Here is a 16,449-nt window from a genome sequence, read left to right on the forward strand (position 1 = left end):
ACAGCTGAACAGCGTGGTGAGATGTATTAATCCCGGTGAAGGTGGTAGTCAGGTAAGCCGTGGTGTGATCACTTGGAAACGTCTGGTATTTCTGAGACTACAGAAAGGTGAGCGACATAACGTAGTCACGAGAACAGATATAAAACAATGGAACAGCAACAGCAATGCAGAAACAGGAATCTCATCTTTCCTCCCTTGCTGTTTTGGGCAGCGTTGAGTTGAATGGGATGGATTCTGAAACTTCATCGACAGACCGGAGGGAACGAGTCAGCCCTCTGTAGAAAAACAGGCCTTATTGAGAACTTGGGCAGGATGCCCAAACTGCTCCATGAATCACTCTATTAATCTATCACTAAACTGTCAAATCAAGGTATCCAGAAAATATATTAACCCTTCAATAAAATTGACATGAGATGGTGAATGAATAGAAGTAGTTTAGCTAGATCCTGCAAAGAACTGGAGAGCTAATGTTTATATATCCTTAGTTTACAAACATGCAAGGAACAAGCACAAAAGAAAAGAAAAATCTACTTTTCACTATGGTTCACCTTAACTAGTCAACAGTGAGAAATGTCAGATGGGATCTGAAGAATTCGGGAAGGAAATAAAGATTAGAGGGAACCTCTTCTCAAAGAAATTAAAAGAGGTATTGGCCTATTCTCATGCAAGACACTCTTTGAATTCCAGCAGTGTTTTTCTAATGTATAAAGTTAAGGGTTTGAATATCAAATATATTAAATCAAAGTAAGACAACTAGGTTAGAAAAGGAGTCAGACACCCTCGATCTCGAAGGGAGGAGATCAGAACAAAGACACGCAGAGAGCCTGGCTATTCTTTTCTACCAGTTTGATCTAATAAATGACACCACTTCGCATACAAGCCTTCCCTCATTTGCATCCTTAGGTCAGCACAGTTACAACACTCCTGCTTTTAAAAAGGGATGTATACGGTGACTCACTGCTTGCTCTCACACGAGCAGACGTGGGATTCATCTCACCTATCCACCACCCATCACACCACTGAAGGTCCGGTTACCTAAACTCCTGCTGCTGCCAGGGCAGGTGGATGGCAAGTTCCAGCAGGCAATTAGAGTCATAGAATGGTCTAGGTTGGAAGGGACCTTTAAGATCATCTAGTCCAACCATCAACCTAACTAATAAAAAATCATCACTAAACAATGTCTCTAAGCACTATGTCAACCCGTCTTTTAAATACCTCCAGGGATGGTGCCTCAACCACTTCCCTGGGCAGCCCATTCCAATGCGCGATAACCCTTTCAGTGTAAAAATTGTTCCTAATATCCAATCTGAACCTCCCCTGGTGCAACTTGAGGCCATTTCCTCTTGCCCTATTGCCTGTGACTTGGGAGACGAGACCGACCCCCACTTCTCTACAATCTCCTTTCATGTAGTTGTAGAGTGATAAGGTCTCCCCTCAGCCTCCTTTTCTCCAGACTGAACAACCCCAGCTCCCTCAGCCGCTCCTCATAAGACTTCATCTCCAGACCCCTCACCAGCTTCGTTGGCCTTCTCTGGACCGACTGCAGCACCTCAATGGTGCTGGAGCACCTTCTTTAGATGCATACTGTTGCTCAATCCTGACCATACAACCAGCTTAAAGAACTAGCCTGTACTAGACAACCCGCTTCTGCATGGTTAAAATTCAGTGAATCCCACACACAAATATCATCTCCAGAAGCTACACCAGTGTTGAAGCAAGTAAGAACCTGAAAACAATCCAATCTACCTGTTAAGTCCACAAGAAGAATGCATCATTTCAGTACAACACTAAATTCAGACGTATAACCGCATCTTGCCTTAGGTTTTTTCCCTTAACAAAAAATACTCACCTTTTATCTGACTATGTCAATGTTAAAGTAATAAGGAAAAGCTGTGGAAGTCAACGTACGACTGAATATCACAAGACATGTACAGCAAATATGAGGTTAGTTTAATGATAGAAAATAAAATGTTAAGATATTTGAATACTTTTTAATTTAAAATAAGTTTATAGAATCATTTTCTTTTGAGATTGATTGTTCTAGTCTCTATTTACACAGTCTGTATTTTATTGAAATGATCAAAAAGATGTAATTTTACAATTATTTGTTTATAAGCCTAAGCATATGTGGGAAAAAAAAAGGACTAGCAAAGAGAAATAAGTATCAAAAGGGGAAAAATAAGTTTATTTTGAAAAGATGCAGAAAAACGTGACCACAAAAATAAGTACATTACAGTGTATTTACCTTCTTACAGATCTATCCACACCCTCTAAAACATAATCTGAAAGGCAAATCTGACATTCATACCTTACTCAATACTTGTTCTGGTTTAACACGCCATTTTCAATTGTCAACACACCTTAATTCACAGTGTCTGCATATAATTTATTGGAAACACAATTTTTTCTTGTGCCTGTGGGATGGAATTTCATTGGAGATCAGTGTTCCCTCCTGTGAAAGGGGGTGACCGTCCGTTTAGAAGCTTTTTGGGTGTTCCCTCCTCCTCCACACAGGAGGGTCTGCTCTATACAAGGCATTACTCAGTTGGTATCACTCCCCATTTCCTTAGTATTTCACAATGATCAAATGTTACCTGCAAGTACAACTGTTAACAATTTAGATTTTTAAAAATAGTTATTTAATTCATTTCTAAATACATATTCCTAAAATACACTCATTAGCTCTGCTCATTTTTTTTTATTATTGTGATTATTTTATTTAAACATTTCTATGTCACCCACTGATGCTTTTCAAAACGGTGAATGATTCCATGACATCATCCTTTACACCTCTGCTCACGGCAGGCAGGTGAACCAGTGCTGTGAAGAGTTATGTGCAATACAAGCTGCATGACCTGAGAAACAACGTATTTGCAATTAAACCGGTTATGGATTAAATTTTTGTGGCAGCTTGTGCAGAATGTTTTTGAACCGTCAGCTTTTTCATAAGAAGCCCAACCACCAGTGATGGGAGGCAGCAGGATGAAGTGTATTTCTGTATTTTCTAATTGCACGTTCCCACATACTGATGAAAAATATCCATAAACAATACATTTTTCTTGTAAATAAAATTATAACAAGGTTTTATTATGTTATTCGTGAGTACACAATGTGCCACAAAGGAAGAGAGAGAAGTATTTAAAATAGTTTCTCACACTCCTGTTGAAAATTTTATTTGTGTTTGTAGATTATGCAAGAAACCAAAAAGAAAGAAACCAGAATCCACAAAACAGTGTTAAAAATACATATATATATATAACATTTCCCTGGAATGGTAATCACTATTTTTAAAAAGTTGTTATAAACTTGAATGTTATTTTTAAAAAAAATAAACTTTGAAAAGTAAAATGTTACTGTAACTCCACTCATTTATCCATGATCTGCGTGGCACCATTTCAGCTGACCTCCACTTTTAATGTAGAGTTTGAAAAATTCAAATTGTAATACAATGCATATTGTATGTTACATATCAAAGGCTAAAAATTCTAGTAAAAGAAAATAGACTTTGTATATGGCGTTTATTTCGTATTACCTTTCTGTGTTTCATGAAAATATGTTCAATGAAATTATAAAATGTCACTGTTAGGGCAACTACATCTCTACACAAACAAGATGATATTGACAGAAATTGTATTTTAAATACTGCCCTTCAAGGGTTTGAAAACAGTATTTTCATATTGCACAGTTTTAATATTAATACAGTGTCCAACACTACATAATACTCGTAAGATTTTAATGTTCAGTGATGCTTGAAAAAGAAATTAAACCAGTGCATTAGGCGGGGGGGGGATTAGAGGTGGTCAACATGAATAAGAAAAATGCTTCCACTCACACATCACACATTCCTTTCTTCTCCAGGAAAAGCATATCTATTGGTTGCTTCCATTTAAGAGATACCTTCCCAAGATTTCACTTGCAGAACCTGTCTGACAGTGGTCTAGGTGAAATCTCGCGCACTAAACACTGTCCCTCCAAGAGATGGACAGAAATGCCATTTTGGTCATAAGTAAGAGGAAGGAAAAATATTTTAAAAAGAAAAAAAAAATAAAAATAAGGGGAGGTCTGGGGATGTGGGGTATGAGGGGAGAGAAAGAGAGAGAGAGAGAGAGATGGTGCTTGTTAAGCCCTTCACAGATCACTCTCTCTCTCTCTCTCTCTCACACGTGTACACACAGGTGTGACTTCACACTTTGGCATAGTCTGCTGGAGGAGTTTTCAGGCCTGAGCTGTTTCTGAAGGCTATATTATCTCTAAAGAATATAATTTCTTCCCCTATGTACTTTAAAAATACCAAAACACCCCTATAAGCTTTACGTCACTCACACATGTAGGTGAACAGGACAAATTTAGCACCTCTGAAAATATCAAAAATTCATTAAGGAGTTTTGATGTAGCAACAGAATGATCCAATTTTGACTATGGAAGAACTTCAAAATAATAATGTTATGCAGGCAAAACACTCACTGGGACACAACTGCTAGAACCAAGTCTCCATGGTAATGGATTTCACGAGTAATTTCAAGTGCCATTTTCATTTTAGGAGAGAAAAGGCAAGTTTTGTTGTGTTTTTTGTTAAGTATTTTTAAATACGACTCAAAATTAAAATCACTGTAAATATCAGGAATTAGCAGGGACTAGTGTAAACTAATAATTTTTGTGATTTGCTTTCCCAAATGGCACTAAAGTTTACAGTCACTTTCTGTAATATTCAAGTAGTTGAGAAAAATGTTGGATTTTTGTTTCAAAGGCTTCTAACACATATAAAACCCCATGTTCTCCTCCCAGCTTTAAGTGCAAAAGAGATGTTCATAAATTTGCACGAATCCAGAACTAAATTAAAACATAATCCTAAATTGAGGTAGCACATTTTGACCATGTTTCTTTCCAAGAACTTCAGAAAGAAACTGAAGAATTTTAAGTGTAAAGTCTCTATCAGCAAGCATTAAAACCTTTAGCGACCGATGTGTTCTTTCCTCTCCATTTGAGCATTTTTGGAGCCTGGAGGTTGTTCTTTAACTCTTCCTTTTTTCCCCAAAAAATACTGTTTAGTCCATGCGCTTTTAGGTCCTGTGGCATCTATGGCAACATCAATAATGTTATCTGGAGTCATCCACCTCAGAAACGTCAAGAAAAGGAAGTTCAGAACAGCAAAAAGAGCAAAAATACAGCCAGTCACTGGGCCACAGTGAGACATTAATCTGTCAAGTCGCTCATCCATTGGTAAAACCATTTCATCTGCAACCCTGTCATACACCTGTAGGGAGAAGAGACAGAAAGTAAGAAGCAACATTGTTTTAAGATCTCCTTCAAAAATCAGGCAGTACTTGGCTGTCAGTGTGCAAAATAAATTATCTATTCCTAACTACTAGAAGGGAAAAATAGTACCCCCAAAATTTGCAGATTTGAAATGTTGATTTATGAGTACTGTTCTAGAAATTTCAGTAATTTATTTAAGGAGAAAAAAGAAAGGAAATGTCCTATTTTTCTGACAGACCTCAAGAGTATTCCATTGAATAGGTAGGCTGAATAATTTGTTTCTTGTGCAATATTATACAGAGAAAGTTGGGGGTTTTTTAATTAATTGAATGGATTCTAATCTCATATTCACAGCAGTCATAGGAAAAGAATCTGACTATGCAATTACTAGATTTTCAACACAAAGATGGATGAACTCATAGATGAGTCAGCAATCTTCCAAATCTCTGTATTTGAACAATCAAGCAAATCATAACAGGATACTGATTTTTATTTAAAGAAACACTAGTAATTCTTAGTAGAATCTTAAAATACAATGAATGTGAAAATACACGCTACTAGTGACTTAATATACATATTAACTACAACCACTAAAAAACCAAAATAAGAAAAAGCATATAGTCCTGTGTTTCACAGAACAGAAACATAAATACCCAACACACACAACTCAAAAAAGGCTTAAAGTATACAGAGTTTTTTCCTTGGGAACATTACACACTTCATCCCACGGGCACCTTAACAATGAGCTAACAAATAACTGTCTTTTGTACAACATAAGTTCCACGCATATTTCTTCCAATTATGCTCATATTTTCATTCACATAAGTTTTCCTATAAAAGAAACTGAAATCTAGACTAACTTCTCTAAAAACTTTGCAATTGAAATGTTGCTGGCCGTTACAAAATCATAAAGTGAGTCGTACTGACAGTACTTGAAAATGATAAAATAAACCGGATTTACAGTATGTGATACTTCAAGGAGACTTATAAGAGAGATATATATCTGAATACACTGCAACGCATTTAAGTGGCATATGATTCAGCTACTCTCTTGCCTAAAGCATAGGGGCTGAAGTCAGAAGCAACAGATCTCCACAAGCATTTATAATATTACTGCAGTTAACATTCTTCAGCAACAGAAGAGTTCTTACACTGAAGTGCACTTCTAATTCTGAAATATGATTTCAAAGTGTGATAATTTATTTTCGTTACATCCACAGCTTATGTAAATTCAGCTACGTTCAGCCTATCGGCATTAAACTACTTCTCATAATTTTAAACCACTTGTTAGCAAGTGGCAGACAAAACTGTCATCAACTCTGTCTTTTCATACATCTCATAGAGCACGTTCTCCAGTTATACCAGAAAAGTTACTTAATGTGAAGACTGGAAAAAATACGAGTAGAAATGTAACTGATGCTGTTTTTCAGAATATTTATCAGCAGTTATGGCACAGAAAATATGCAAATAGAAAAAATAAGCACCTAGCTAGGGATGTATTTTGGGGGAAAAAAGAAATTCTGAACCTTTTAAACCATGTATATTTGACAGCAAATACACTGAAAAATTACACAGAAAGATTACATAGGGAATGTACAAACTAACGTTTCAAAGAACCAGCTGTTTCACAAATGTACTTTAAGAAGATTTAAAAGAAGTGGTTATACATACTTTCTCAGTTCTCTCTGCTACGTTCCTCCATGTATAAAATGTCTTCACTTTATTATGAACAGTTTCTGGAGATGGTAGCGTTCCTGATCTGAGCTGGGCAATAGCTTTTTCTAATCCATCACACAAAGATTTCACGGAGGGTTCACATAAAATAATGAGACTTTCTGGAAGCACTTCAGGAATCCCGCCAACTCTTGTACTCACCACCTTTGAAAGAAACATAAGAAATAGCACATACACTGCATAACAATAAAATAGAGCAATGACACTGCTATTACACTGCTTAGATACAACCTAAAGGCCAATGCCCTAGAAGAGACCTAGCGTAGTAGATTACCTTTAACAATGTTCAGAATGATTCTTTGGTGGTATGATAAAACAGAAGACTTGATCCAATGAGTTGTTTATGAGACTTCTTTCCTAAGGATGCTTGTCACCATACACAACTAAATCTGTGTAACCAGATTTTTTGACCTTCTCTCCACAGTCAGTCATAAAAACTGTTGCCTCTGCTTGGAAAGGGCAGTTTTACCACATCTGCCTTTAGTTTACGCTTTCTAAGCTCCTGAACATTTGCAAGAATTTCTTTAGAATTTCAGTAATTTTCATCTGAATTATTATTTTTAAAGGGAAATCAGAAACTACTAAGACCCACATTACGCAATCATCTATAAACAGCAGGCAACAATAAGAAAACTCCAGAACTTCCTCACCTCTCGAGAGGAAAACAAATGATAGGGGAATAACTACCATGACTAGGTAGTAACTACTGTCTAAGAATATTGGGAGTAAAAAAAAACACCTTTGCATTTTTTATACTTCTTCTATATTAGATACTCTTAGCAGTCTTTCTTTCAGAAAAAGTTTATTTATTTATATTTTAATGTGAGGATTTAAGAACTTATGGCTGTTGATTTCACTTTTTTTTTTTTTGAGTTGTCAGCCAGAAAGGGATTTTACTGTTTTCTCTCTCTCCAATTCTTATCTTGAATCCCTACGTGGTCAGACAAAGACATCCTCAGTTAATATAAGAAAACTAATGTCAGGTTTTAGTGTAGTAGGAAAACACTTCTTCTACAGTGGTTTAGTCTGGTAATCAAATACACCTGACTGACCAGCTACCCATGCTCGTGAGCCATTTTTCTGCAGCTCCACTTAAAGTAGCATCAAAGTAAACCTTCATGAACATCAGCTACTTTGAAACTCTGTAAAGGGGTACATACAAAATAGCATTTTGGAGAGGTGGTGTCATTAGTTCAGAGAACTGAGAGTTAGCAGAGTTAGCAGATCTACATGTTATTCCTGATTCTGTACAAGTTTCTTCTGGGAGTATTTTTGGTTAACCCTCTGTTTCAGCTTCCAGGTAATGTGTAAATGAGGATATTTTCTCACTTTTGCAAAGACAGAGCCATAGATGAAATCAAATGTTACAAGCACATATTATTTAATCATTAATTTTGTTTAAAATGGATACATGTGTTCTAGTTAGTTGAATTTTTTTTTTTTTACCTGTAAACCACAGCTTGCTGCTTCCACAATTGCCATACAAAAGGCCTCAGTGAGGGAAGTGTTGAGAAAAATGTGCCCCTGGACTAGAACATTTCTGACATCCTGGTGTTCCAAAGCTCCTAGGAGACGTACCCTGCGTATAGGGGGTGGGAAGCCGGGTGGAGAGGGGAAAGAGAGAGGTAAACAAGCACTTAGATCTGGACTGGAATAATACTGCATAGTATTACACATATTCTGAAAAAAAGGTACCAATGGTTCCATTTATATAGTGAGAGAAGGAACACAGACATCTTTGTTCCATTTTCTTTAAATTTGCCCATGAAGAAATAGAAGACTCTGCTTATTTTCATACAAAAAAAACCCTGAAAATAAAAGTTGGGGGAAGGAGGTGCTCTGTTTGTTTCAATGGCAACTGCCTTCAAAACATTTTTATTGAGCTTTCTAGTTCTGTAAGAGAAGGTGGCTTCATGCAGTTAGTAGCTAAGAACTGTCATCCTTTCTTTGCTTAGATATATTTTCTGAATTTTCCATGTGAGGTCTGATCAATCTCAAAGTCTGGGAGGGGGGGAAGTATTCAGGATACAATGATCAGGACCTACTATTTTGAAGATACTGGGAAACAGAAAAGGATGAAATAAGAGTGATGCTAACAAACAATCTTATCAGAGGAATCCCTGAGTGAAGTACAGAATGGGCAACAGAAAATGGAGAAAATGAATTGGAAAATTAATAACTTTGTCCTAGCCACATAAAATTGTCCTTGAACACCAAAAAAACCCCCAAAGAAATACAGAAAAGTGTATGCATCACAGAAACATTTTGGTAACACAGTAGCCCTGGGGAACATATCTCTCTCTCTCTCTCACACGTGTACACACAGGTGTGACTTCACACTTTGGCATAGTCTGCTGGAGGAGTTTTCAGGCCTGAGCTGTTTCTGAAGGCTATATTATCTCTAAAGAATATAATTTCTTCCCCTATGTACTTTAAAAATACCAAAACACCCCTATAAGCTTTACGTCACTCACACATGTAGGTGAACAGGACAAATTTAGCACCTCTGAAAATATCAAAAATTCATTAAGGAGTTTTGATGTAGCAACAGAATGATCCAATTTTGACTATGGAAGAACTTCAAAATAATAATGTTATGCAGGCAAAACACACAACTGCTAGAACCAAGTCTCCATGGTAATGGATTTCACGAGTAATTTCAAGTGCCATTTTCATTTTAGGAGAGAAAAGGCAAGTTTTGTTGTGTTTTTTGTTAAGTATTTTTAAATACGACTCAAAATTAAAATCACTGTAAATATCAGGAATTAGCAGGGACTAGTGTAAACTAATAATTTTTGTGATTTGCTTTCCCAAATGGCACTAAAGTTTACAGTCACTTTCTGTAATATTCAAGTAGTTGAGAAAAATGTTGGATTTTTGTTTCAAAGGCTTCTAACACATATAAAACCCCATGTTCTCCTCCCAGCTTTAAGTGCAAAAGAGATGTTCATAAATTTGCACGAATCCAGAACTAAATTAAAACATAATCCTAAATTGAGGTAGCACATTTTGACCATGTTTCTTTCCAAGAACTTCAGAAAGAAACTGAAGAATTTTAAGTGTAAAGTCTCTATCAGCAAGCATTAAAACCTTTAGCGACCGATGTGTTCTTTCCTCTCCATTTGAGCATTTTTGGAGCCTGGAGGTTGTTCTTTAACTCTTCCTTTTTTCCCCAAAAAATACTGTTTAGTCCATGCGCTTTTAGGTCCTGTGGCATCTATGGCAACATCAATAATGTTATCTGGAGTCATCCACCTCAGAAACGTCAAGAAAAGGAAGTTCAGAACAGCAAAAAGAGCAAAAATACAGCCAGTCACTGGGCCACAGTGAGACATTAATCTGTCAAGTCGCTCATCCATTGGTAAAACCATTTCATCTGCAACCCTGTCATACACCTGTAGGGAGAAGAGACAGAAAGTAAGAAGCGACATCGTTTTAAGATCTCCTTCAAAAATCAGGCAGTACTTGGCTGTCAGTGTGCAAAATAAATTATCTATTCCTAACTACTAGAAGGGAAAAATAGTACCCCCAAAATTTGCAGATTTGAAATGTTGATTTATGAGTACTGTTCTAGAAATTTCAGTAATTTATTTAAGGAGAAAAAAGAAAGGAAATGTCCTATTTTTCTGACAGACCTCAAGAGTATTCCATTGAATAGGTAGGCTGAATAATTTGTTTCTTGTGCAATATTATACAGAGAAAGTTGGGGGTTTTTTAATTAATTGAATGGATTCTAATCTCATATTCACAGCAGTCATAGGAAAAGAATCTGACTATGCAATTACTAGATTTTCAACACAAAGATGGATGAACTCATAGATGAGTCAGCAATCTTCCAAATCTCTGTATTTGAACAATCAAGCAAATCATAACAGGATACTGATTTTTATTTAAAGAAACACTAGTAATTCTTAGTAGAATCTTAAAATACAATGAATGTGAAAATACACGCTACTAGTGACTTAATATACATATTAACTACAACCACTAAAAAACCAAAATAAGAAAAAGCATATAGTCCTGTGTTTCACAGAACAGAAACATAAATACCCAACACACACAACTCAAAAAAGGCTTAAAGTATACAGAGTTTTTTCCTTGGGAACATTACACACTTCATCCCACGGGCACCTTAACAATGAGCTAACAAATAACTGTCTTTTGTACAACATAAGTTCCACGCATATTTCTTCCAATTATGCTCATATTTTCATTCACATAAGTTTTCCTATAAAAGAAACTGAAATCTAGACTAACTTCTCTAAAAACTTTGCAATTGAAATGTTGCTGGCCGTTACAAAATCATAAAGTGAGTCGTACTGACAGTACTTGAAAATGATAAAATAAACCGGATTTACAGTATGTGATACTTCAAGGAGACTTATAAGAGAGATATATATCTGAATACACTGCAACGCATTTAAGTGGCATATGATTCAGCTACTCTCTTGCCTAAAGCATAGGGGCTGAAGTCAGAAGCAACAGATCTCCACAAGCATTTATAATATTACTGCAGTTAACATTCTTCAGCAACAGAAGAGTTCTTACACTGAAGTGCACTTCTAATTCTGAAATATGATTTCAAAGTGTGATAATTTATTTTCGTTACATCCACAGCTTATGTAAATTCAGCTACGTTCAGCCTATCGGCATTAAACTACTTCTCATAATTTTAAACCACTTGTTAGCAAGTGGCAGACAAAACTGTCATCAACTCTGTCTTTTCATACATCTCATAGAGCACGTTCTCCAGTTATACCAGAAAAGTTACTTAATGTGAAGACTGGAAAAAATACGAGTAGAAATGTAACTGATGCTGTTTTTCAGAATATTTATCAGCAGTTATGGCACAGAAAATATGCAAATAGAAAAAATAAGCACCTAGCTAGGGATGTATTTTGGGGGAAAAAAGAAATTCTGAACCTTTTAAACCATGTATATTTGACAGCAAATACACTGAAAAATTACACAGAAAGATTACATAGGGAATGTACAAACTAACGTTTCAAAGAACCAGCTGTTTCACAAATGTACTTTAAGAAGATTTAAAAGAAGTGGTTATACATACTTTCTCAGTTCTCTCTGCTACGTTCCTCCATGTATAAAATGTCTTCACTTTATTATGAACAGTTTCTGGAGATGGTAGCGTTCCTGATCTGAGCTGGGCAATAGCTTTTTCTAATCCATCACACAAAGATTTCACGGAGGGTTCACATAAAATAATGAGACTTTCTGGAAGCACTTCAGGAATCCCGCCAACTCTTGTACTCACCACCTTTGAAAGAAACATAAGAAATAGCACATACACTGCATAACAATAAAATAGAGCAATGACACTGCTATTACACTGCTTAGATACAACCTAAAGGCCAATGCCCTAGAAGAGACCTAGCGTAGTAGATTACCTTTAACAATGTTCAGAATGATTCTTTGGTGGTATGATAAAACAGAAGACTTGATCCAATGAGTTGTTTATGAGACTTCTTTCCTAAGGATGCTTGTCACCATACACAACTAAATCTGTGTAACCAGATTTTTTGACCTTCTCTCCACAGTCAGTCATAAAAACTGTTGCCTCTGCTTGGAAAGGGCAGTTTTACCACATCTGCCTTTAGTTTACGCTTTCTAAGCTCCTGAACATTTGCAAGAATTTCTTTAGAATTTCAGTAATTTTCATCTGAATTATTATTTTTAAAGGGAAATCAGAAACTACTAAGACCCACATTACGCAATCATCTATAAACAGCAGGCAACAATAAGAAAACTCCAGAACTTCCTCACCTCTCGAGAGGAAAACAAATGATAGGGGAATAACTACCATGACTAGGTAGTAACTACTGTCTAAGAATATTGGGAGTAAAAAAAAACACCTTTGCATTTTTTATACTTCTTCTATATTAGATACTCTTAGCAGTCTTTCTTTCAGAAAAAGTTTATTTATTTATATTTTAATGTGAGGATTTAAGAACTTATGGCTGTTGATTTCACTTTTTTTTTTTTTGAGTTGTCAGCCAGAAAGGGATTTTACTGTTTTCTCTCTCTCCAATTCTTATCTTGAATCCCTACGTGGTCAGACAAAGACATCCTCAGTTAATATAAGAAAACTAATGTCAGGTTTTAGTGTAGTAGGAAAACACTTCTTCTACAGTGGTTTAGTCTGGTAATCAAATACACCTGACTGACCAGCTACCCATGCTCGTGAGCCATTTTTCTGCAGCTCCACTTAAAGTAGCATCAAAGTAAACCTTCATGAACATCAGCTACTTTGAAACTCTGTAAAGGGGTACATACAAAATAGCATTTTGGAGAGGTGGTGTCATTAGTTCAGAGAACTGAGAGTTAGCAGAGTTAGCAGATCTACATGTTATTCCCGATTCTGTACAAGTTTCTTCTGGGAGTATTTTTGGTTAACCCTCTGTTTCAGCTTCCAGGTAATGTGTAAATGAGGATATTTTCTCACTTTTGCAAAGACAGAGCCATAGATGAAATCAAATGTTACAAGCACATATTATTTAATCATTAATTTTGTTTAAAATGGATACATGTGTTCTAGTTAGTTGAATTTTTTTTTTTTTACCTGTAAACCACAGCTTGCTGCTTCCACAATTGCCATACAAAAGGCCTCAGTGAGGGAAGTGTTGAGAAAAATGTGCCCCTGGACTAGAACATTTCTGACATCCTGGTGTTCCAAAGCTCCTAGGAGACGTACCCTGCGTATAGGGGGTGGGAAGCCGGGTGGAGAGGGGAAAGAGAGAGGTAAACAAGCACTTAGATCTGGACTGGAATAATACTGCATAGTATTACACATATTCTGAAAAAAAGGTACCAATGGTTCCATTTATATAGTGAGAGAAGGAACACAGACATCTTTGTTCCATTTTCTTTAAATTTGCCCATGAAGAAATAGAAGACTCTGCTTATTTTCATACAAAAAAAACCCTGAAAATAAAAGTTGGGGGAAGGAGGTGCTCTGTTTGTTTCAATGGCAACTGCCTTCAAAACATTTTTATTGAGCTTTCTAGTTCTGTAAGAGAAGGTGGCTTCATGCAGTTAGTAGCTAAGAACTGTCATCCTTTCTTTGCTTAGATATATTTTCTGAATTTTCCATGTGAGGTCTGATCAATCTCAAAGTCTGGGAGGGGGGGAAGTATTCAGGATACAATGATCAGGACCTACTATTTTGAAGATACTGGGAAACAGAAAAGGATGAAATAAGAGTGATGCTAACAAACAATCTTATCAGAGGAATCCCTGAGTGAAGTACAGAATGGGCAACAGAAAATGGAGAAAATGAATTGGAAAATTAATAACTTTGTCCTAGCCACATAAAATTGTCCTTGAACACCAAAAAAACCCCCAAAGAAATACAGAAAAGTGTATGCATCACAGAAACATTTTGGTAACACAGTAGCCCTGGGGAACATATTTCTAGAACCACAAGAACACATACTAAATAAGCACTATCCTGAAGAGTTTCATGCCCTTCAGATTCTCACAAGCAGCACTGACACAAACTAGGTATCTAACAAAACTAGGTGTCTAACAACTTATGCCATATGGTAATATGCGATGCAAGCATCACAGTTTCAGAAAGGAATATGATAAATTTATGTCTTATGTCAGCTTTCCTCTGACTCTAGAGAAGGTTCATGTATTTGTATCAATTAATTTGCAGGATCACTCTAGAAAGTCCAACTCTAAGTCTTCAGTTAGCGTCTGGTCTATCTGCCTTGCCTTCAATAGTTCTCTTCTCCAGCCTCAGGTTTTTGGGTTTCTCTGAAGGCTGTTACTGTTGTCTCTCCCACCCCTAAAGTACATTGAAAGCTCATAGACATGCATAGAACAAACCTGTCATGTAGCTGGTATCTTTCCCGGACTTCTTCCAGTACGATTCGTTTTGGTCCTTCTCCTCCAATTAAGAAATGTAACTCCGGATACTTCTGACAGAGCTCAGGAATTATACCACTAAGCAAATCTATACCTAAGAGTAGAAAATTTAGGGCAAGCCGTTATTGTATTTGATTTTAGAACTTCTCATGATGTAGCCTAATGCTATAACTCTATTCAAGAGATGAAAAAAAAATAATCTTGAAGACTGTTACACTGTTGGACATGAAATTATGAAAAAAAGACAACTTATGCTCTATTAAGAGACAAATATGAAAAAAAATCACTTAAGTTGCTGTTGCTTGATTGAATAAAAAACCAGCTAAAACAATTCTAACAGAAGATTAGGGCCTAAATCATATTTCAAATATATGCCAAATCTTCCATTTTACAAATTTCATCTTTAAGTATCTTCAGTATTACAGAAGAAATACACACCTCTGAACCCAACATGCACTAACTGAAATGTACATTCCTTCTTGCACATACAGAAAAGTTCAGAACCACCACCTTACAACTCCTGTTTAAAACCCAATCCATGCCACGGACACAGCATAAGTGGTACCTAACCAACACCTTTCTTACCATACCCTAAAGAAAAAAATAACCAAAATAAACTTACATTTTAGCCCCCATTACCTTTTCTGTAAACAAGTCTGCTGACAACAACAATGGTTACTGTACTGTCATCCCTCCTTGATGGGTCTGGAGTGAAGTCAGTGGGATCAACAGCGTTGGGGATGACGGAGACTATCCGAGGGTCCAAGGCTGCTCTCAGCACTGTGTTTTCCTTACTTGTGTAGGAGACACAGATGATGTGGTTGGTATCACACAGGGACACGGTCAGAAGTTTGTTGGTAAGCACCGAGCTGACATCCGCAAACCCAAAGAGGGAGTGGTCCGTGAACACTGTCCGCAGCCCCATGGTCTTGGCGTGGAAGAGGGCATCATGGGCCATGGCGGAGAAGGAGCTGTGGGCGTGGACGACGGTGACCCTCTCCCGCACAAAGATGTACCTGAGCAGGGGCAGGCTGTGGAAGAGCGTCGTCGCCGTGGACTGGTTGTACATTACCTTCAGGGGCAAGTAGTAGACCTTCAGCCCATTGGTGAGGTAGCGGACACCCTTCCGGCAGCCGTAGGCATGGGTGACCACCAGGACCTTGTGGCCCCGCTCGATGAGGCACTGCGACAGCTGGTACACGTGGCTCTCCACGCCCCCCATGTTGGGGTAGAAGAAGTCCGACACCATGCAGACGCTGTGCCACCTCCCCGCCGGGACGCCGGACGCCATCCCGGGCCCGCTCCTGCCGGGGGAACCACAAGGCGCCATCACTCGCCGGCGCCCGCCCGCGAGGATCCCGGGCCCTTTCACCACGGACGGTTCCCTCACAGATGACGGTCCCCCCGCGGCCGCCGGGCCCGGCCATCCATCCCGCGCAGGCCGCACCGCGGCCTCCGCCAACGCCAGCAAAGCTGACCAAGGGCGGGGGGAGGCCGCGGGCCCTTTAAGAGGGCGATCGTCCCGGCAACCGGCGGCTGCCTCGAGGGAGTGGGGGGGGTGGTGAAGGGGGG

The 16,449-nt window shown here is 37.8% G+C and overlaps 2 protein-coding genes across 3 annotated transcripts in view; both read right to left on the reverse strand.

Annotated features, from left to right (window-relative positions):
* Positions 1 to 2,167: 2,167 nt before the first annotated feature.
* Positions 2,168 to 9,272, reverse strand: LOC106898883 (phosphatidylinositol N-acetylglucosaminyltransferase subunit A-like). Its single transcript, XM_014960451.1, has 3 exons — positions 8,437 to 9,272; positions 6,928 to 7,134; positions 2,168 to 5,254 (listed from the first exon to the last, which is right to left on the reverse strand). The coding sequence occupies exons 1-3, from the start codon at positions 8,695 to 8,697 to the stop codon at positions 4,952 to 4,954; spliced, it is 771 nt and encodes a 256-aa protein (XP_014815937.1). The 5' UTR covers positions 8,698 to 9,272; the 3' UTR covers positions 2,168 to 4,951.
* Positions 9,273 to 9,291: 19 nt separating this feature from the next.
* Positions 9,292 to 16,449, reverse strand: part of LOC106898882 (phosphatidylinositol N-acetylglucosaminyltransferase subunit A-like) — a 7,573-nt gene continuing 415 nt past the window's right edge. The window contains exons 2-6 of one of the 2 annotated variants that reach the window (XM_014960450.1): positions 15,517 to 16,181; positions 14,839 to 14,971; positions 13,568 to 13,700; positions 12,059 to 12,265; positions 9,292 to 10,385 (exon numbers count right to left, since the gene is read on the reverse strand). In XM_014960450.1, coding sequence (XP_014815936.1) covers positions 10,083 to 10,385; positions 12,059 to 12,265; positions 13,568 to 13,700; positions 14,839 to 14,971; positions 15,517 to 16,168 — 1,428 coding nt within the window. In that variant the 5' untranslated portion in view covers positions 16,169 to 16,181 and the 3' untranslated portion in view covers positions 9,292 to 10,082. Of the gene's footprint in view, positions 10,386 to 12,058; positions 12,266 to 13,567; positions 13,701 to 14,838; positions 14,972 to 15,516; positions 16,352 to 16,449 lie in introns of those variants that run through there. The other variant, XM_014960449.1, reaches the window with a different exon arrangement.

The sequence above is a fragment of the Calidris pugnax genome, unplaced genomic scaffold (genome assembly GCF_001431845.1).
Source record: "Calidris pugnax isolate Ruff unplaced genomic scaffold, ASM143184v1 scaffold188, whole genome shotgun sequence".
Lineage (NCBI taxonomy): Eukaryota > Metazoa > Chordata > Aves > Charadriiformes > Scolopacidae > Calidris > Calidris pugnax.